A 22758-nucleotide genomic window follows, 5' to 3' on the forward strand; every position below is an offset into this window, starting at 1 on the left:
GCCATAAAATGTCTTATTTCTATGGCGCGCCAAGCAAGGTGCGTCACAGAAAGGCTAAATTCTGTGGCGCATGAGATTCTATGCGCCACAGAAATAGCGAAACCAATTATTGGATCTGGCTGGGGGTGGAGACCACCATGTTTCCGTGGCGCATGTGTGTGTGGTGCGCCACAAAAATACGCTATTTTGGTGGCGCACCTAATTTGGTGCACCACAAAATTAGTTTCAGTGGCACATTCAAAACAGGTGCACCACAGAATAACCTCCCACATATAGCTAGTTTCCTACTAGTGGCCAGGTCGCAACATCGAACCCTTCGCCTCGCATAATAAATTTAATTTGTTTCAACGGATAGGTGGGACCCACATTAAGACGGCACCAGAGGTCATATGGGAAAATTTATCTTATGAAAAGCATTACTTTTAGCATTGACTTTTATCTTTTTTACACACGTCACGTGACAAGTTGATTTTTTATAAAATAACTGTGAGCGGGGCGTAGCACCTAAAGATGTACGTGTGAATTTGTTATTTGAAATTTTTATGAAATAACTTGGTGAGCGCGTAGCATTTTAAAATGCTCCTATCTTCCAAAACACCACTCCCCACATATTTATTATAGTTTTTCAAAACTATGGTGGTTAAAGTTTGTGTGCCAAGCTAAATTTTTCAGTAATATTGATGCGGGAATAAACCATATTTTGATTCCAACCAAGTACATCATTTAAATAAGAAATACATATATTTGCAACAACATATTTTACTATAGCAACAACATTCAGTACAAAATATCAAAGCACCTAGACCGAATATTAAGTAAGAAATACTTACATTACCCTCTTACTGAAATTCATTGGACAAATCAAATATGCTAAGTATCATCCTGACGAGAAAAAGCAAAAAAAAAAACCTGAACAAATGTGTAAAGCTATAACGTCCTTAAGTAGGACATCAAGAAATGTATGGTTAGGAGGCAGTCGTCTGTAACTTGCAAGTATGAAACCTCATCCCAGCAAATGAAAGTTTATTTGTTTCGTCTCATTTTTCTCTCTAGCTATCCCAGATGAAATAAGGTAACGTCCTCACATACAACACATGGCGCTTGATGCTCTAATGGCTACCGTGGGTTACCGTCAACTCTAGATCGTGAAGGTCGCAGCTGAGACGAAAGACGGCAACAAAGGCTGCTATGGTGGCACTTTAAACTACATATTCCAGCATGTGGAGTATGAGTTTTATTAATTATTATGGAAATATGAATATCCACGATATCAATTGAGTACTCAGCTGTTTAAATGTAGTTGTGGAGCTATGGAGAGGTCAAGTTCAAAGGGGGGCAATGCCCCCCCCCCCCCCCCCCGTGCTCTTGAAGGTGTGGAGCTATGTTGAGTTTGAACTAAGTTAACAACATAAGTCAGAGGAGCTTATAAAAACCAACTAGCTGAAAGAAACATGGATGATAAGTCTAAATTATTTATATCTTTTCCTACCCGAGCTCATTTAGACATGTACCAACATCCACCGAAGGCTGCATCATGTTGAAGTGGCTAGATGTTTAAGTTGAACATTTATATGAAGAGCGTACGGTTTGATCGAAACATGCCGACTTCCTTCCAATGGTTGCATGGTGAGATGAAGAGACGATGGTTGTTCCTGTGTCGCGCCGATGCACGTGGGATCATCTACATTCTTAAATATGGTAGATTATATATAATTAATCCGTGGGTACAAATTATCAACCCTGAACAAAGCCATAATCTCGCATGTTGATATCAATGTCAAATTATAAAAGCCTTGTCCGAAAAATGCTTACACCGCATGTGAGGCAAATGGCGGGTTTGGCAAAGTCACCAACTAGAAACGTAATGAAATGGTGGGTTTGACAGGAAGTGGCATCTTTGCCTTACGTACCGTTACAGTCGATACCTAAAATAACATTTGGTCATGGTCTCCCATGGATAGGATTAGATTTAGATCAAGGCAGAGGTCGGCGTCATTATCTCCGCGATGAGCCAATGTGCAATGAAGGCTTGGCAGAGTACACTACATAGTGATTGAGTAGAATCAGGTGGAGATGACGTGCCAAGTTGTTTAATTATGGTAACGCACTGGGGCTACTACTTAAATATCAAGTGGTGTGATAGGCAGCGACGCACGCAAAGTCCCATGGGTCGTCGCCGATGACGTGCAATCGCGACTTTGCGAGGAGTTTTGAGCCTTGATGCTGAGTAAAGTGAACAGATCGAGGAAACCTCACTCCGGGGAGAAAGCCTTTGCCCGCAACTCGCGACACTTGTGAATCTTAGAGCATCTCCACTCGGGCCCCCGTCGAGGCTCCCGGCGAGCGTTTTTTCCATCCGGACGGCGTAATTCGGCCCAGTCGCGACCCCGGTTCCTCGTTTTCGTCCGGATTTGGCCCTTCATCCATCCGGCGAGCCCACGCCACCCCCGGCCCCCGGGGAGCGCTCGGGGACTCCGGACGAGTGAAAAGCGGGGAAGGGCCCGATCTGTCGGTGACTCGACGCACGAACCCCACCGCCACGTCGCTCAAAATCTCCCCCACCCCTCGTATCTCTCTCGCCGCCGGCACCACCCCGCCGGCTTGTTGCCCAGATTCCGCCGCCCCTCCTTCCCCACCTGCCTATATTCCGCCGTCTTTGGACGACGACCTATCTGGCTGCTCTTCCGCCGGCCTGTTTTCCGGCCTGCTTGCTCCTCGTCGCTCGCGGCTCGGGTTGCCTCGACCACGCCCGTCAGGTGTTCGTCCATTTGCATCGCCGGCCATGGACTCGGACGAAGAGGAGGAGCAGATGTTCGTCGAGTTTATGCAAGAAGAGATGACAGCAGCCGCCCAAGACGACGAGCACATGATGATCCTTGGTTGCTTGGCAAGCATGTACGCCGGACGGCAGGCGAGGTCGACGTGGTGGGTCGGCACGAGGTCGCCGGAAGTGCAAGCCGAGACAGCGAATGGAGGGCTATTGCATGTTGTACGCCGACTACTTCGCCGACAATCCATTGCACGGTGAGAGTGTTTTCCGGCGTCGTTTCAGGATGAGCAGAAAGCTATTTCTGCAAATTGTGTATGCCATCCGCCACTTTGATCCCTACTTCAGATGCAAGGTGGATTGCACTGGTTTGGTTGGATTTTCGTCACTGCAGAAGTGCACAGTGGCTATGAGGATGCTGGCGTATGGAGCTCCCGGTGATACTGCAGATGACTATCTTCGGATGGCGGAGTCCACCGCTCTTGATTGTTTCTACCGGTTCTGCAGGACCGTCATAGCAGTGTTCGGGGACTATTTCTTGAGATCACCCACTGTCGAAGACACTCAGAGGATCCTTGCAACAAATGAAGCTAGGGGTTTTCCAGGGATGCTTGGAAGTATTGACTGCATGCATTGGCAATGGAAGAACTGTCCGTTTGCGTGGCAGGGAATGTACAAGGGTCACAAAAAAGGCTGCACTGTGATACTTGAAGCAGTGGCTACCCATGATCTTTGGATTTGGCACTCTTTCTTTGGTATGCCTAGATCCAACAATGACATCAACGTCCTAAACCGCTCCTCGGTCTTTTCCAAGCTTGTTGAGGGTCATGCTCCTCCGGTGGACTATGTGATCAATGGTCGGCACTACAACAAAGGATACTACCTTGCAGACGGTATCTATCCAAAGTGGGCAACATTTGTGAAGACTATCTCCAACCCTGGCACCCCCAAACTTTGCGAGTTTATCAAGAAACAAGAAGCTTGCCGAAAAGACGTCGAGCGAGCATTTGGTGTCCTCCAGCAGAGATTTGCTGTCGTCCGGTTCCCCGCTATGACTTGGTCCAAAGATCAGATGTGGGAGGTGATGAACTGCTGTGTGTGCCTACACAATATGATTATTGAAGATGAGCGAAAGCATCCGGTTCCTCTGGCTGAGCAAGAAGCACCATATGAGAGAGAGGGTCCTCTTGCACAGCCTAATCACCAGGTGCCTCCATCATGGGCCGCCTTTTTTGCTATGCGCCAGGAGATTCGAGACTCTACAATGCATCGCTTTGCCAAGATGATCTGGTGGAGCACATATGGAGGCTCCGAGGCAACGCCAACGCCGACGCCAACTAGTCTGTCTTAATTTGTTTGAAAAATTGTGAAATTGTGTGCTTCATTTGTTTCAGCACTTGTTAAACATTGTACTGATTATCGCCGAATTTGTTTCAGCAATTTTCGTACTCTTGTTTGCCGAACTTGTTAAATTTTATGTTGAATTTGTTTGAAATATGTCAAATGGTCGAGGTTGGGGGTTTCCTGCCGGGGGGACGGCTGGAACTTCGGCGCTCCCCACGCCAAATCTTCATCCAATCCGAACGAAAATTTCGCCGGATTTGGGGCGTGGGGAGCGCCAACGAGTGGGGATGCTCTTATCACCGTCGGTTGAAGTATTATTGGTGGGCTGGTGGCCAGTACGAGCTTGCAAGCATCTGAATCCCTGGAGCTGTGATTTCACAAAAGTAGGATTCAGACATTCAGTTCAGTGTAGCGACACACACGGAGCAAACCGAAAATTATTTTTGTACATGATCATAGCACTTGTGGTGCAGGTTTTGCTTCAGAACGAACTAAGATTAATAAGTGTTCCGTCTCCATGAATAAGTCCGGGAGAGTCGGAAGGGCCGCGTTCTAAATATTACTGCTCCCTCCATTCTCCTCTAATGGAGCAGAAACGATCAACCGAACAAAGAAAGAAAGGAAAGCTTAGTTATGTACACGGCGCATGCATGGCCTCTCGTCGGCGAGTCGAGCAGTCGCCAGTCGGGACGCCGGGTTACATCCTCGGTCGTCGGCCACGCCAAGAGATCGAGCAAGTCGCGCGCGTGGCTAGCGCGCCTTGGCGCCGTCGCCGTCGCGGGCGGCGGAGGCTAGGCGGGAGGCGATGGCGGAGTGGTACATGGCGTCGTGGAAGCTCTCCGTCTCCATCATCCGCACCCGCAGCTGCCGCGCCTTCTCCTCCGTCAGCACCCCGAACCGCCTAGCCGCGGGCGTCTCGCGCCGCTGCTCCTCCGGAGCCTCCGCCGGCTGGGCGTCGATGTAGTCCGGCTGGCCCGACCACCCCAGCAGCGGCGCCCACCACTTGCCGTTCCCGGTGGCGTCCGCGCGGAACCTCGCCCCGCCGGCCGCCGCGGCAGCGGAGCAGGCGCAGGGCCGCGCCGTCGGACGGACGGAGAACGCGGCTGACGTTCCGGACGCTACCGCCATGGATTCGTACCGCGAGGACGAGAGAAAGCGAAGGATTCGTGGGGTTTGGCTTGGTGATTGGGATGGATTGGCTTCGTTGGATGGTAAAGGTGGTGGTGGCGTGGTTGGGATGAATGGAAGCGAGAATGGTGGCGGGATTATAAAAGCGGAGCGTGGGGAGAGGAAACGAGTGGATAAGACGAGCCGGCGGGCCGGGGCGTGCACGATCATCCCGTGGGTGGTGGTGTATTTGGGCACCGGCACGGGGTTTTTGCATTTTTCTTGCCGAAATATCTTCGGAATGCAACGTTCGGCGCCTCTGGTATTATGCACTCAAAGGATATCATTGAGAACTTTGCAAGCATCTCAACACAGAATTGATATTAGAAGACAGTATCCCCTTTCCCGTACCAAAATAAGTATCACAGTTTCATCTACATGCATATACGACTATATCTACACATTAAAAAAATATGTGTAGATCTAAAAAAGGTGGTATTTATTTTGAAGCGGAGGTGGCACATTCTAAGCTAAACTATTTGGTGGTTCTAACCTTGTCCAAGATAACATGTTTTTCGGGATTAGGCATGCCTTATATATTGTAAAGTATTACCCTGCCTTGGTGCATAAGTGCGTTAGCTTTTATTCAAAGATTTTGCTATGTTAGATGGAAATTTGTTGCATATTCATATTTTTTTGTTGTATGCTCATTTTTTATTGCAAGTGTTTTTGAAATGCACCATGACTGTTGTACAATTTTGACCCACTGCGGAATAAAATTTTGCGACAATGCTACCGTAGCACAAAAAAATGCTACTCAGGTGTGGGTTATGCTGCAATGAGTGGATGGACGAGATTTGCCGTTTTAGTGACATCTGATGGCACAAGTTGCTTTTTTTGGGGGCGGGGGAGGGGGGGGGGGGGAGGGGGGAGGGGGATGAAATCCTCAAAACCCTAAAACCCTCGGAGCACTCAACACCGCCCATTACTTAATGGCTACAACTCACAGTGGTGAGCTGGCCTACATGCATGAAAAAAAAATCGTTGGAGAGGTCTCGTCGCTCGCTGGAGACGAATATTTGCAACAACGTGAATCATATGGGTGGTTTTATTTGAGAAAAAAGTTGCCATCACTCGCATCGTTATACAAGATGTTGTCGTGGTTCGCAAACTATGCATAGGAAATCTTACTACACATTTGGATGATAGACAAGAGTCTACTCCCCACCCCTCCCCTCCCTCCCTCAGTCCTGTCTCGTAATGTTCAAACATTTGAAACAATGAAAGAGGCGGGAGCGTGATATATCCAGAGGTGTGGCGGCGTATTAATTTATTGTTAACTTACTTTTTTTTCGAGAAAATGAACCCCATAGGGGATCCTAGTTCACTAGAAAATGAGAGTCACTCAGAACATTTACATGGTTCAAGGAACTAACTTTAAAAAGAAAACGAGGACAAAACACGCTATCTATTCAACTTGAAACTAAAAAGAGGCCAGAAGAAAGCCTAACCATTCAAGCAACAAACCGGAGGCTATGTACTTGAACCAAAATTAGGTTTTCAGGCTACACATCACTACAGAGAAAGATAGCTAAGACAAATGATGTTGCAGCTTTGTCTTCAGGAAGTTTTTGCAGAAATCAAACTAGGTGGTAATCCTCCTCCTCACATGATTCCATCTTTCTAGCCCCTGTAGCAGTAACTTTTGCAGCCCGTTTTTCTGCAATTTCGGCCAAGTGTTAATAAAATGATAAACATGAGTAATAACACTTGTGGGGTCTCCAGGGCGAATTTTTTGAAAACAAGATTTGTTTCTTGTTTTCTAAATAGTCCATACAACCGCCACGGAACCTACAATTACAGCCTTTCTATCTTAGTCCTAATGTGTGTTGAATCAATCTCTATATAAATCAACAAAGCATTCGGGCATCTTACTAATCCCCAAAGAAACACTAACTACGTTTCAAATATATTGTTAATTTACTTAGTGCCAGAGAAACATAAAACCCCAACACGAATCATGAACCACTGAACGGAAGGAGTACCTATCTAATTTGGGGCAAGTTGAAGTATAAATGCATTGTTTAGTCGTGTTTGCCATCTTTTTGGTCGCATTGGCGAGCGTGCAGTTCTATACGTCAGTTCAATCTTTTTACCAACAAATTAATGCACTAGTTTGATTTATTTCAGAGAAGACGACCTATACATCCGTATCTCCCGGTCGCGTTGTGTGTAGGCGTATAGCTCGACGTGGACGGATACGGCCGTACGTTTGTCCGCGCGCAGGCAGGAAGGCACAATGTATGTAGCACGTTGATTTTCCATTGTCGAGGTGATGGCAACCTTGCCGTCTCGTAGCTAGCCACGCGGTCCACGCCGCGCGACCGCTCCGCCGTTGCCTACTTTGCCCGAACGGGGAGAGATTGGCCCTGTTGGCGAGGCGAGAAGCACCGGGGGCGCGTCGGCGTCGGCGTCGGCGTCGGCGTCGGCGTCGGAGGAAGCAACGCAGCGCGAGTCCGGCCGTGCACTGCTATCTTGGCGTATTGCATTGCCCGGCACCGGTAGCTGGGCGACGGGGACGTCCGCGTTTCCAATCCAACGTGACCGTTTCGGTGCGGCCGGCGTCCACATACGTCCGCCTACACGGGGGTCATGCCCGTTCCGCCTTGCCGCGCCGCGCCGGAGGTTCTTTTTCCCACGCTCTCGCATGACAGAGTTAAAAGGAGATTTTTTCGATAAAAAGTATATATTAATATTAAGAATATATTAATTACATCTAGCCTCTGCAACATGTCCTAATAACAATACGAATACACACAGCTAAAAAGAAGAAAAGTATATAAAAAGAAAAGCTCCGCTGCAGTGATCTATTTCTTGTAGCAAACCAAAACACCACCATAGCAGCACCAGAAATCTATCTTCTCGAAAAAGCAACGTCTTAAAAAAAGAAAACAGTGCACAAACGTCTTCGTCGATACACCCTGAGAAAATCTGTGCTCACAAAACAATGCATTGAATAAGGTTATTGTCAAACACAACCAATTAAGGCAGACATTGGATTTTCACTTTGTAAGTTTAGACTGTGAACTTCTCCTGTGAATATCGCCTCCACTCAGTGGCGGAGCCGCCATGCAACAATTGGGTTCATCTGAACCCAATAAAATCAGTCAAACCTTCATTATATTAGTATGTGATATTGCTAATTATTGGAAGATTATAGATCAACACCAAGAGTTGAACCCAATGAATTTTGCCTCTAGCTTCGCCCCTGCCTCCACTTGCCATTGCCGCTTCTCCAAGTCACAAATCACGAGAGCTAGTTTCTCATCGTCACCAGAACTTGAACCACCATTACTAGTCCTTAGACCTCGACGTTCATGCCATTCTCTGTGAATGAATTCACCATGGAACCAAGAAAAAGTTCCACAAAGGCAACAGACTGCAGAGCTTCACGTCGCACCCTCCTAAAACAAAAGGCCACGTGAAAAAAAAATATGGGTGGGAACGACCGAATCCCATCCGATTCAGCAATCTCCAGCCATAAAGTGCACCATGAAATTCGCCGACAGAGGCTTCTGAAACTCGACACTCTAGTCAAATCCAGGAAGACATGCATCAAGCAGACTCTTCGTCTTGGCGCGAGAGGAATCCTAGGACCGCAGCTAATTCAGGCCGAGCCTTCACGCATCCAGCCATCAGTGTCGCCCGTCCCACCGAAAAGCCAGCAGAGAACAAGCGACCCTGGGGTGTGGGCGAGAGCCAGCTGGCTGTACAATAGTCTCGTAAGCCTTTAAAGTTTTAGAAAAATCTGAAAAAATGCACGCCTGTATATATTATGTTATCTCTTACTTGTGTAGATTTTGGCATAGAAAAACAACCATGTGTGACCTACACATGAATGTGAAAATGGAAATTTAGGTTTATGTGTGAACAGTACAAAACCAATAATTATAGATCTCATCATTAGTGTCATTTGGATATTTTGTCATATTCGTGTACGCCACATACAATCGTATTTTTTCGTGAAAACTTACACAAATAATTATCAACATAATATGAACATAAAAATATTTTCCTTTCATTTTTTTTGAAATTTTTAAATAGCATTTTTTTCCAATATTGAAGAAAACGGGTGCACGCACACCCAGATTCATCCTGATATTTTTCTCTTTTCGTCTTGTTTTTGGCACACCGGTTCAACCAGTCTGAAGGGTTTGGGACTTGTTGACAAGGCAGGCTATTTGAGCAGCACTCCCTCCGTAACCCCGTTTCATAATCTCGTCCCACATTCAGATGTATATATTTCGGGCAAGAATTATGGAACCGAGTGAGTAGCATTTCTCATACTCAGAACATCGTGTCTGCTGTGGTGAAATACAGTGACTTATGTACACTATACAGTGTACACACCACACTGGTGAAATACAATGACGTACTCCTGTCTGTTTGCCGATGCCATTTTGGTGCAAAGATGCTCTTGCGCAGCAGTGCACTACGTATATCCCATTCCAGTAAGATACTACGAGTAGTATATCCGCAAGGACAATCCATCCCGGGAAATAATGGCAATAATAGTGCTACTAGTGTTATGTCTCTTTCGGGGATAAGTGATGACTTGACGACATGCCTTGCAACTGGCGGCGTACGACAGTTTCAGACAGGGAGCTGATTTGGAATGCTCATCCAGGCCCTGCTAGAACTAGCAATAATTGATGGCTGCGCACGGTCAAGCTGGTTAAAGAGTTGTTTATGGTATGGCGTGACACGACGAGCATGTCCAGATGACAGCAACTTTGCTTCTAAAATATACTCACTTTGTTCCGTAATTCTTGTAGTGATTGTGGTTAACACGACAAAAAATTGCTATAAAACAGAGGGAGTAACATATTTCTCAGATAAACTAGCAATAGGGTGCGACCTGAGGCCGGATCGATGCGGATACTCAGGCGATCGCTTTGACATGATACAAGACCCGTCCCCTCATATTTTGGGGAAATATTATGCAGAAACTAGATACCAACATCACTGGCAGACCGCAGACCAACAGATCACGAAAATTCACAAGTCTAGAAGAAGGAATCCGAACAATTAGAGTGGGAAAACAGACTCATCTAGACAAGAAGGAACTGCATACGGCCGGGATGATCCACATGGTACAAAAGGAAATCTCATTCGACGTCGTCTACAGAAGAGATTCAGAGTTTTTGTTCCTAACACAACATAAAGGGGGTTAGACATCCTGCTAGCTCTACTTTAGTGAAAACCGGCATAGGTTGCAGTCTGCAGTCCAATGAGCACGGCCGCGCCTCACTGCTCACCATCGCGAGGAGAACTCTCCATGAGTTCCCTAGCCTTCCTGCAGGAATTCAACCGGGTGGAATGGACATGTCAGCTCTAACAATAATCCCTCAGTATGTAACTCACTAACTAGATGATTCCTCTCTCTAGGACTGGCATACTACTCCACCAATATAAGTTACCGAGACACGAGTGAAACTGCACAAGTTCTTTTCTCACGCATGCAACTAATATGACATGATAATCAAGTATGCAACTGATTCTCATCACTATAAACGTGTTTTGCCAACCTAAAATCATACTAGCATTTGGAAGAGACTCAAAATTGAAAGAGATAAGCAGAAGAGATTATGTTACCGCAATTCACTTTCAATCTCGGCATTCCCAGGATCCATCTTTTGTGCATCTTTGAGAGCATCACATGCTTGTTTATATTCCTGGCAGTGCAGAGCAAATCAAGGAACACGACCAGACTGTAAGATCAATATGAAATAAGCCATAAGTCCACACGACAAGCTAGACGCACCTTTAGTAGCATGTGAGCTGCAGCTTGACGGTAGCAACCTTTTGCCCAATTAGGTCGCAGCATTCTGCACTTGAGAGCGTCTGCGAAAGCACCGTCACCATCGCCCATGAGCAGCTTACAAAGACTCCTGTTTGCATACAGTGCTGCACTCTCTCCATGTCCTATTGCCTATGGTCAAATATGACATGTGCAAATATTATTCTCAACTGAAAATGATGACACACGTTAGTTCTATTTTAAGTCATTCACAGGATTTGGGCATGCAAACGGGTAGAAAACTATCTAAAAACCTTTACTACGTACTCAGTAGAACAGAAGAATGGAGATATTCTATTACTAGACTGGTTGGGTTGTTCATTTTATATGTACCGTCAATTTGACTACAGTTGAACCATTTGATACACAGTGATCAATTATCAGTCAGTACATCGAACACATTAACAGGAACAGAAGACAACAACATCAAAGCTGCATATTAACCGAGAAGAAAAAACCAGGTTCATCATGGTGCTAGCTTCCTAACGTTTCCGCCGCGACAATATCCGCATCCTTGACATCGACTGTGACTGTGAGCCATGTTGTCAACACCAAAGCTGCATCTCTGTACAGTTTCTATTCATGGCTATTGTGCCTGGCTCAGGAGCCCAACTAGGTCTTTGATCTGGCGATGATTTACGTGGGGGCCTGTCGGGTAGGTGGGCTGTCCCCGGTGGCCTGCGGATATAAAGGCTGCGGTCTTTGGGCCGGACCGCAGCTCTGGACCTGACAGCCTTGTCCCAAGTTTCGGCCGATCTAGGTGTTGGTCGCACACGAGTGGCTCCAGTACACGAAAAAGCAACATTTTAGACATGTCTTCAGTCAAAATTTGACCACCAACATCGTTTTAAATATTTAGATTGGGTTAAAAATCAAATGCATATTTGTATCGAGAAGTACTTTTAGAATGTTACTATGGTGTTGGCCGTTATACGTACACTGCAAAGGAAATTGGCGGCGGAAGTTATATTGTGGAGACCACTTCAATGGCCAAAAACGTCACATTTTATATTGAAGTTCAGTTATATGTCTCCAATTTGTTCCCCGTTAAGCATCATAGATAAAGTGCAAGAGGTTTACCAAATCATAGCACTTTGATGCCAGCTTATAATCCTTCCGCTTGAATGCCATATCAGCCTGTGACTTGAACAAGCATTTTCTTCTTTCAAGGTGTCCTTGCTCCTAGACAACAAATAAATGAAACATGTATTGAATATTTGAATTTTGGAATTAATCATCCCCACAATGTGTGGGAGCTTTCGGCACTGGTACGCCCCCATCATCACCACAAAAGACATTCAGCAACTGTGTTCAGCATTCTTAATAGTTTGGTATCTAGGTGGTTAGCATCGTTTACTGGCCCCGGAACTTATAGTTCACCAACTAGCCCAGAATTGAGCTTCAAAACAGGCGTATTGACTGAATCTAATTGATTCAGTAATCAATTGAGCACAAAAAAAAATCATATTTCAACATTTCAGAAAGTTTTTGAAAATAAATCTCACATGTATGTTTACATGTCATCTGCATACATGTAATGTTTCATTAATAAATATTCTCATTTGTGTCATGTAATGTAATTAAACAAAAGTGTGGATCTATAATAGTGAATACCAAATAGTAAATACATTAGTGGGAATGTATACAACTAGTGGACATCATTTCAGAATTTATTGAAATTTCAAATGTATTTTCTGACTTTAAGATACATGGGCTCCAAGTGCTCCCAGCACTACCCTAAAAATGAGGAACGGTAAGGCTTTTTCTTTCTCTAGTTCAAAGAAGTATGCTACTAGAGCACAGTCATCCTTTAGTTTACCATCCCGTAGCAAAGGGGCTCAGGGATGTCCTGCCTACAACCTGGGATGTTCACTAAATTTTGGTTGTGTAATAACACTGTGTAAACCTCTTAGGAGGCGTGTAACAACTTCTATCTATTCAATGAAATGAAACGCAAAGATTCCTTTGCGTTTTCTCGAAAAAAATCCTTTAGTTTACCATCAAATGATATCGCCGAAGTTAGAACAATGCTGAAATCTACAAAGATGGAAGCATTCCAATAGGAAACATGGGATGTCGGTAGAGATCATGGTGTCTCTTCTTTCACAAAAACAACCAACACGTTGCATATGTGCTTGTCAGTAGGTACACCATGGGTTATAAGGGCTTGAATTATAAATCAAATGTTGCATATTCCCAAGCAACAAGAACTGAGACACAAGAAAAGAAGAGTGCAACAAATTTAGAACTAGTATGTCACAGTAGTAAAATATATTATTCATGCAGCAATATTAAGAGATACTCCCTCCGTTCTTATTTAATTGACTTTGATTAGAACCACAGCTAGTTCATTTGCTTTACATCCAGGCGTCAATTAAATCCGTACAGAGGTAGTACTAACGAATGTCACACCAGGTATATGATGCTAGTGCACTTCACAACCGTGGAATGAAATCCATGACTATGAGACATATTCAAGCATTAATGTACTAAAGAGCATCTAACTATTCTACATTACTATGGTATTTTCTTGATACTGTACACAACGGTAAGTTTACAACAGTTAATAAAAATAAGATACAGGAGAACAATCTACATGCAAATTTCATTTTGCGAAGAGAACAAAAATTGCCTTATCTTAGAAATTGACTTATCAGGTGCAAGGTGTTCATACCTTTTAACACAAGAATCAGGGAATCTTTCCTCAATGATTTCTACAAATTATTCAGCACGAAAACCAAGTTTGGATAAAATTTTCTATTCACTACACTCCAGGGTTTGTTCATATTATGTTCTGTTATCAAATTGATAGTGCATAAGGCAAATGGGTTCATGATGTTTATTGGTGGGCAGCCCTTTTGTTACTGCATGATCATATTAATTTTGTAAATTAAACTTGGTAGTTTGTTCTCAGATTTTCAGCACTAATACCTTTTCTAATTTCTTTCCTTTATGATGTTCGCAAGTTAAGGCAGAATAAATAATCGTGATTCTCTCATTGTGAATGTGGTACAATGCACATAGTAACCACAGCTTACAATAACACTGAAGAACAAAGCAATATTCAGTACGAAAACAGCATAAGAGAACAAACTTACCATTGGCTTTTTCTCTTCAAATTTAGCATGAGAAATCACTCCCTCAATGCTCCAGTTTGGGACATTTGGTATTGCGGAAGTCAAAGGAAACAACATTTCAACCTCTTCCTTGCAATCACGTTTTGCAGCAAGCTCTATTGGCAACCTGCCCAACTGGACAATGCAAGGCAAAATAACTTGCAATTTCTTTTAAAAATTGTTATCGTCATTCAAGAAAGGAACCATTTAGAATATAGAAGAAGAACATTAACATGCAATATGTAGAAAGTATAAAATTAAGAGATTGAGGATGAACCAGGATCAACATAATAATTTTATCAAATGTTTCAACAAGGATTTACCCCTCAAGCATTTACAAATTTGCTAAGCAATTCAAACTGAGCAAACACAAGGTTTCAAAGGGACATTTCAACAAGAGTTGATATTGAGACACCACGAGAATTTTTAATGGCATCCCACTTGAGCTCCATGAAAGCAAATGATTTTTTTATCACCCACATAAGCTATTTTTTTAGAGTAGAAGAATTAGAACATAATACTAACAACTGGATGAAGAAGAATATAAAGTTCTAAGAAAATTCAATCTATTTTAGTGTTTACTCATACTGCACGAGTAAATTTGAGAAATGCTGCAACGCAGACTGTTACATGATTAAATCTAAGAACTCAACAACTGTTAATTTACGAACCGATATGACCTTCTTTCGAAAAGGAGAAACAATGATACATGCTGGGTACGTGCTGCAACAGAGTAGGCATGGTACTCCGGTATGTACCACATAATTGACGATCAACAGAAATAACTAGTGTATTGATATGGACACTGAGAGCTGGGCTGTATCATAGTACTAGATGTGCAGTGGTAAGCCTTGCCCAGGAGGGTTCAATTCCCTTGAGGCGAATTGCTGTCTGGCTGTGGGAGGAGGCCTCATAGTATGTTTTAAAAATGATATAGACTGTTGGAATGAAAGATCAAGACAACGTTGCTAGGCACACATGCGATTTCCCATCAGCATAGTAAATAACACAAAGCAACCTAAGATCATTGCTAAATAGTTCCCCAACATCCAACATAATCAGAACAGTTCAGTAATAGTATCAACAGGGGCATTAGCAGAAGATGGTGAAATGCTGCATACTAGGTGAGCAAAAAACCTAGGAAATATAGAAAACATACATCATCAGGAATATTAGGATCTGCTCCAGCCTTCAATAGAAACTGAATGAAGTTGGTGTAGCCTCCTCGCGATGTAGCAAACAATAAAGGAGTCATAAAGGAACCCCTGACATTAACATCAGCACCAGCCTGTGAAAAGTATTGTGCAATAGAATGTTCATGTTGTTATCTCCAGCTATATCAACACATAAGCATGTAAGAGATGGTAGATTAAGAAAAATCACAACATAGCAATGGAAAAATAATTGAGAAAATACTCGCCTTAATGAGTAGCTTCATGCACTTCAATGAACGGTAAATAAGAGCACTCATCAGGGGACTTGCAACACCACTGAGCGTGACGTTAGGCTGAAAGCAGGGTATTGTGTTATTAAGATGAGACATGCAGGTGGCACGATAAATTCAGAAGTTACTTTTGAGATGAACAACAATATCATAATAAAAAAGAATGTCACTGTATAATCTAGTAGTGATTTTGATGATTCAAGGGATCAGATGGTAAGTGGATCAGCCAATCCTAATCTTGACTCTAACACTACTTGACTCGTTTGAGGATTGGAATGGGCTGCTACATCAAATCAATCACACTTCAAGATCTCTATCGAGTGTCATAAACCTACAAAATAAATTTGTGCTGCCATATCTAAGAAATGTTGGAGGCCGTATACATTTGCGTGGTGGTCCAACAAAATCTTCAGTGTCTTTTCCTTCTCATTTGTAGCAGCCAGATAGAGTGGCGTTCCATGACCACAGTCTAGGTCGACTGGCACTCCTTTTGAAAGGAGGAACTCTGTTACCTTGCAGCATCCTGTGATGAACGAGATAATTCAGTAAGTCAATTGCCCACAGCATTGAACAAACCGTAGAGTCAATAATTACTAGTAAAATGACCAGCTTGCAGAAATTATGTATCCATCTGCATCAGGGGCTCAAGAAGGAGCACCTGAAGAAGCGGCATGGTGGAGAACAGTAAATCCTTTGTCATCTGCTTTCATTAGATCACCCCCATGATCAAGAAGATACCTGACGGTAGGAACATCACTAGACTGAGCAGCCGCCATAAATGGAGTCAAACCTGTAACAAAATGTACATCCTCAATTCAATTGCAGATCTCATACTACACTAAACATTGATACGGCAGCCACCAACTTACAAACTGAAGAAAGAGATAGAGAAAGACCTAGAAATCCCGCTGCATCCGCAGTAGCATTCACATCTCCTCCAAGCTCAACTAAATACTTGCAAATTTCCAGATGGCCTGCGCATGCCGCGTAATGCAGCACACCAAGCCCCTTCAGGTTGAAAGAAAAAATCACCGATGGGTCGCCTTTTCCTTTGGTGAAACTCTTTACAATACCTTTCCCAGAATTAAACATGATAAGATTATAGAAGCGAATAGAAAAAGTAATGAACCTAAAAACACAAAGAAAAGAAGCAAATACGTTCAATCCACAAGAACCTCGTGAGGTCAAAGGGACACAGATCTATCGATTTGCTGGAAAGAGTAACCTGGTTAAAATACTTAATGGCATACCATTTTAGAGCACTTGACTATACTACAAATTTGGATGTAATGGATAATTGGACTGCGTCATCAAAAGTAGTCACATTTATTTATCCCATGCCATGTTGAGTGAAAGAGACGACTGTCAGCCCTGTTTCTGTTTAACTGATCTGTTCTGCCGAGTTCAGTCCACAGTACAGCAGAAGATCTAACCAATGCAAGTGCAATAATCGCTCCTAAAATTACATGCGACAGTTCTCATGAAAAAACTATTTTCTATTGACTATACGACGCAGAAAACTGACCAATGCATAAAAAATGGAGCCAAACAATGCCATATACGCCGCAGATTCGGTGCTTCTCATGCAAAGTTTTGCTAGAAAGGCCATGGGTGCTAATCAAACGTCCATGTCCTGGAAGTATCACCAAATGAAGCGAACAACATATAGCATCTGACCAGATCAAGACAGCCATAGCATCGCAATTCAGAGAGAATGAAATCAGAAGAATATAACATTTCAGAAGGCAAAAAGGCAGTGGATGGTCAGTCAGACGCGGCAGGCACTGCAGCATGTCTGAAACGCCTCTGACGACGGCCCCGCGAACTAGCAGGCGTCACTAGACTAGAATCGGAGTGAGGAGAAGATGGGAATGCTACCTTTGAGGACGCCGAGGTTGCCGTCGCGGGCCGCCCTCATGAGAGCCTTCTCGCCTGCACACACGCGCGCGGGCGCACGATCGCCGTTAGGAACACAGCCAGGGGCCAGAAAGAGGGGAACGAGCGTTACAGCAGGAAGGGAAGGGGGGAGGAGGAAGGGGAGGGGCTAAGGCTCGACGTACGGGGCTCTTTGCCGTCGGCGGGGCGGCAGTACATGAACGGAGCCGCCATGGCCCAGCCCCGGCGAGTGGAAGCTTGCTGGAGGCGGCGACGATGAACCCTGCTGCCTGAGCTGCGGAGAAGTTGGGGGCTTTCGTTCCCCCAGTTTCAGACCCTGCCTCCTTTGTTTGGTTTGGCTGCCTCGTGTGGGTGGGGGGGGGATGAACCCGGTGCAGCGCTCTCTCGTGCACCCTTCTACGACAAAGACTCGGTGCATAGGAGAGAAGCAGAATGTAATGGCACAATGGTGCCACGAACATAAGCGGAATATTTTTCCATCGACACTGAGATGTTTTCGGTGACTTCGTCAATCTCAAGATCTGTTGGATCAGATCTTCGACGCAGTCTTTAGGAGGTGCTCATAGGGGTAGGGTGTGCATGCGTGCGTTTATAAAGATGAGTGTGTGCGTGTATGTGTAAGCATCTTTGTATTGTGTTTCGCAAAAAAAGATCTAATGAAGGGAAATGAAAAGGAGAAGATAGTAAAAAATGTGACAACCCGCTTACTAGTGAGTCTACACGGTAGATTTGCGATAGTTGCCGATTTTAGGGCATCCGATTTTGCCCGGAGGCGTAGTTTGTAAAAGCTACCGGATTGCTAAGACAAGTCTGTAAAATGATTTCAGATGATGAAAATTTAAAATATTAGCCACATATGCTCCAACATGGGGTCGTGGAGATCGAACTGGTACGCAGCGGAAACAACCAGGAGGCCGCACAAAAATCTACAAAACCAATCTAGGATTCTGTCCTCCTCGCCGGCAATACCGCTGACCCCCGGTGGCCTTTGGGCCTTGGAGGTGTGGTGGACCACGGTCCCTCGCCGGCGGGGAGTTTTCGTTTTAAATTTAGTTTGCTTTTCGGTCTCTTTTCTGGGATGGTGAGGCGGTGGCTACATCCCGAAGCCAGAATAAGGTCTTCCTCGCTCTATCCTCGCTCCGGTGGTGCATCTAGCGCTCATGGAGGGCGCGTGGTGTTGTGTGCCTGTCGAATCTCCTAGGATATGGTCAGTTTTCGTGTTCATTGGTGTAGTTTCACGTTAGTCTCTTCCGATCTATGGTTGTTATCTTTGGCGGTGGTTACTGCTCTGGTGTGCTGGTCCTTTGTTAGGACCTTAGCATGATGACTTCCCGTCTATCTACTACAACAAGCTCTACTACGGTAAGATTTGCCCGACTCCAGCGATGGAGGGGCGATGGTAGCGGTGCGCCTTCGGCTCGTGCTAGTGTCTATAGTCGTCGCTTGGTGGTTCGAGTACCAATTTATAATTTTCTTTCTTTTTAGGCTATTTCTACTACGGTACTGATTATTAATAGATCGGTGGATTTCTCGCAAAAATACATTGGAGGTGCACGGATTTTTTTGCAAGGACGGATGCGATGCAAGGCGGCAATATAGCGATTGCACATGTACATCAAGTAGGGACCAAAAGCTGTAGGGCGGACTACCCGCAAATACGTTACAAAACGACCGTGATATTTTGAACCGATGTTTGATTAGGGAGGCCTATATCCAGCATCCTCTTTATCGTGATGAGCTTTGTGAAACCAAACCGATGTTGAGCAAGTTTGTTTATAAGGGCATTGTGAGTATTTTGCCTTTCTCAAGATTAAATCAAGCTACATAAGCACAAATTCGCATAGAGATGCTGACTGGGCAATTACACGGGCTAGAGCAAAACAACTAAAGAACATATAAATTTAATATTTACAAGAACAGTAAATCATTTATAAAAAAATGTATAAAAGTATCTTCATTTAAACCCCCCAAAAAATGTCCAGATTTGGCCTTTATTTGCCCTAATCAACAAATCTGGATGTATTGTATTAGTTGCCTTCGTGATCAGATTTTAATTAAATATATAAACGCAGCGGAGGCATTTCTAGTTCTCCACGACACACGTGATTAGCGTAGTTGTTTTTGTTATGGAAAACGCTTGCGTTCGGTCGACCGAACGAAGCCAGAAGATCGGTCCCTCACTCGCGCACGCGGAAGGTCCTTCGCTCGCCCGGAAATTTTGTGGCCCACTAGCTGGCGCTGCATGATGGCCCATTAGTGTGCTTGCTTTCCCCAACCCGTTACTTGCCCCAAGCCTGCTTTGCTAAAAAATAGAAGCTAGCCTGCAACGCTCCTGCTTATTTCTTGCTACCTTCTTTTTTTTCTTGGAAACACATGATTTTATTGTAGTAATCATTTGTTACTTGTGTGAAAATAGTTTTTTTTGTTGTTGTAAATGAACGTGGAGCAAAAAAATGTTGCTACAAACACATGGTTTTTGTTGTTTTTGTCTATGATTTTTATTAACATATTTGATGATTTTTTTGTAAATCAATTATTACTTATTTGTAGCATTGCTTTTTTTATAAATAATTTTGTTGTACTAATCCGTGATTTTTGTAAATATTTATGGAACTTTTTGTTGTGAAGGAACCTAAAGCAAAAATTGTTAAAAATTAATTTTACTGTAATACTCCGTGGTTTTTATAAATATTTATGGAAATTTTTGTTGTGAAGGAACCTAGCGCAAAAATTATTGTTAACCACTTATATTTGTAGCATTACTTTTATAAATGTTCAATCATTTTTGTTGTAATGGTATATTTTTTTTGTATACAGGGTGATTATTTTTGTTGTAAATGTCGGGAAAGACCTGGCATAAAAGATACACCCCTTCCGTATTAACTGAAGAAGCTAGGACCGCGGGTTGATTTCTTTAAAAATGAGGACCAGAATGCAAAACTACATCACGACTTATACTGATCGTTAGATCACGATCGGACGGTGCAGACTGCAACCGATTTTCAGGCCCAGATCCGTCGACCGACGGCCAGCGCTTCCCTTTTGTTATGCAGCGCATGCGTCGTCAAATAGAATGGTTTATCAAATCAATGTACTGCATGTTTCATCCCATACATCAATCCATGGGCACGTACTGAATCATATTTCAACCATTTCCATCACATCTATCTAGATGTATCGACAACAACTATTATTTGATATCAAATTTCACCTTACACATAGGGTGACATCAGCATTTGGAGTTCTCTCCTATGGATTTAATAAAGTACGACCCATGAGGACTGGATCTGCCGCTGCTGGTATACGTTCGCGACAGCAGCAAAGTTCTGAATTTACGCAGTATGCAAGTTGTTTTTGGAAGCCGAAACGAGCGCAATCTTCACCACATACTTCATCGATGCAATTCGGTTCCGCTAGGTTAGTGCAAATATCTGCCAAAAAAGTGTATCAAAAGTGTTAGTTTTCGATGCTCTACAATCTGCATACATGCATGCATAATTATTTTTATAGCAATATAGAATATAGAATGACAAAAAAACACCAACCTATTGGTTTTGAAAAGGACAACAAGGTTGTGGCCATGAGTACAAGCACTACCAAGCTGGCAACAGTACTTGTGTTCCTCTTAACAATTGCCATGGCGAGTTAGCAGGGCTATTTTCCCTTTTCGAATCTTCTAATGCGATATGTGGCTTGATGCAAACATTGCCTTTGCTAGTCTTTATATACTAGTGTGACATGAATACGTATTAATATCACATTAATAACATTTAATTGGTACCCTCCAATTTTTAGAAATGATTAATTGACAACTTAATGCACTATTGACAATTTAACATCACAATAATACCTAATTAATAACCTCCATTTTTCACCTATATAATTAATTGATATCTTGAAATAAGACTGAGATAAGCTACCACAATTATTAATTATAACGTTTTGATTAAAATGAACATACAATAAAAAAATGTGTACTCATAATCCATTAATAATAAAAGGAGAAGTCTTTTTTCCAAAATCAAAATTATCACTTAGCCAAAAAAAGAAAGCAGTGGAAAATATAAAAAATTGAACCTGAAAAAGATCAGTAAGGGGAGGGTTTAACACACAAAGTAGAGTATCTCATTATATGCATCATATGGATCTTAAATATTGTCCTTCTCGTACAATGATGCTATTTTAGACCCCGAGGTCCACGGCCAGTTAGAGTCTATGAACTATGGTAACTCGCGGTTGTCAAGCAAATTCAATCTTGCATATCACTTGTTATTTTACTTTTTTTGAGAACCTTTTCAAAAGGAGACACATTATCAATTGCATTAAAAAACTATTTAAAAATATAAATCGAGGGTTACCGACACAAGGGTTGAGTAATCTATTGGGTGGGTGGTGGGACCATGGAATGCAGAAACTCTGTTAGCGGAGGTCCATTGTACTGACAACACCATTAGGACTTAAACAACAACTTTAGTTGTCATTTTAAGCATCATGTAGACAATGCTAACCAAAAATCCCGGAGTGGGATGGGAAAGTCAGTTTTACCTCTTTCCTTCTGTATATCCTCGGATACTTGGTTAGGCTAGTTCCGTTAAGGAATTGAACGAGTGGAAGCCCGTAACATCCCCATTCCATGCCGTGGAGTGACAACTACTATATGGCCGAAACTCATTACACCGGGTGGATTGCGGGGTCGCGAAGAAGGAAAATGATTGGCTTGTCTTTTAGTCGGGCCTCATACCTCTAGGAAGTATGAACAGGGGTTGAGCATCAAGGCTTTAGACGTTTCTTGGAAAAGTAGTGCAACTCTTGAGAGTGTATCAAGCGTGTTATGATACTCCATGTTCTTGGAAAGAACTATGATCGCAATGGAAAAGAACTACATGAAGTTCTCACAACCCGTGAAGAATGCCGAACATAGTTTTTATAATCTAAAACTCATGTTTTCCAAAAACCAATTACGAAAACCTCATAAATTAAGTCTAGGATCACGAATCCACGACTGTACACCGACAACCGCCATAGGACTTGCTGAGTGCCATAGTAATCAATCTACTCCCCCCGTCCATAAATAGATGTCAAAGATTTATTTAAATTCGGATGTATCCATACACTAAATCGTGTCTAGATATATTTAAATTTAGATAAACTTTTGCATCTATTTATGGATAGAGGTGGTATTACTTCTTAAATCCTTATTTGGAGCATGAGAGGACCGAGGAGA

The 22758-nt window shown here is 43.3% G+C and overlaps 2 protein-coding genes across 3 annotated transcripts; both read right to left on the minus strand.

Annotated features, from left to right (window-relative positions):
• Positions 1–4484: 4484 nt before the first annotated feature.
• LOC127341144 (uncharacterized) lies at positions 4485–5360 on the minus strand. Its single transcript, XM_051366916.2, has one exon. It carries the CDS (start codon positions 5237–5239, stop codon positions 4862–4864), a length of 378 nt encoding a protein of 125 aa, XP_051222876.1. The 5' UTR covers positions 5240–5360; the 3' UTR covers positions 4485–4861.
• A 4819-nt stretch (positions 5361–10179) lies between these two features.
• LOC127341143 (uncharacterized) lies at positions 10180–17842 on the minus strand. 2 transcript variants are annotated; one of them, XM_051366915.2, is made up of 12 exons: positions 17699–17842; positions 17517–17570; positions 16535–16711; positions 16297–16428; positions 16022–16161; positions 15615–15701; positions 15354–15482; positions 14177–14329; positions 12159–12260; positions 11043–11210; positions 10874–10953; positions 10180–10574 (listed from the first exon to the last, which is right to left on the minus strand). In XM_051366915.2, exons 1-12 carry the CDS (start codon positions 17745–17747, stop codon positions 10526–10528), a joined length of 1320 nt encoding a protein of 439 aa, XP_051222875.1. In that variant the 5' UTR covers positions 17748–17842; the 3' UTR covers positions 10180–10525. The 2 variants fall into 2 exon arrangements, with proteins under 2 accessions (XP_051222875.1, XP_071684062.1); XM_071827961.1 differs by lacking the exon at positions 12159–12260.
• Between the last annotated feature and the right edge of the window lie 4916 nt (positions 17843–22758).

This window comes from Lolium perenne, chromosome 3 (assembly GCF_019359855.2).
Source record: "Lolium perenne isolate Kyuss_39 chromosome 3, Kyuss_2.0, whole genome shotgun sequence".
NCBI lineage: Eukaryota > Viridiplantae > Streptophyta > Magnoliopsida > Poales > Poaceae > Lolium > Lolium perenne.

Excerpts from the sequence above, each read along its gene's own strand:
- LOC127341144 (XM_051366916.2), bottom strand. The coding sequence starts at position 5,239 with ATGGCGGTAGCGTCCGGAACGTCAGCCGCGTTCTCCGTCCGTCCGACG.
- LOC127341143 (XM_051366915.2), bottom strand. The coding sequence starts at position 17,747 with ATGGCGGCTCCGTTCATGTACTGCCGCCCCGCCGACGGCAAAGAGCCC. Across the intron at positions 14,330-15,353 it reads ATCCTAATATTCCTGATGAT|TTGGGCAGGTTGCCAATAGA; the intron begins GTATGTTTTCTA and ends TGCATTGTCCAG. Across the intron at positions 12,261-14,176 it reads TTGAAGAGAAAAAGCCAATG|GAGCAAGGACACCTTGAAAG; the intron begins GTAAGTTTGTTC and ends TTTGTTGTCTAG.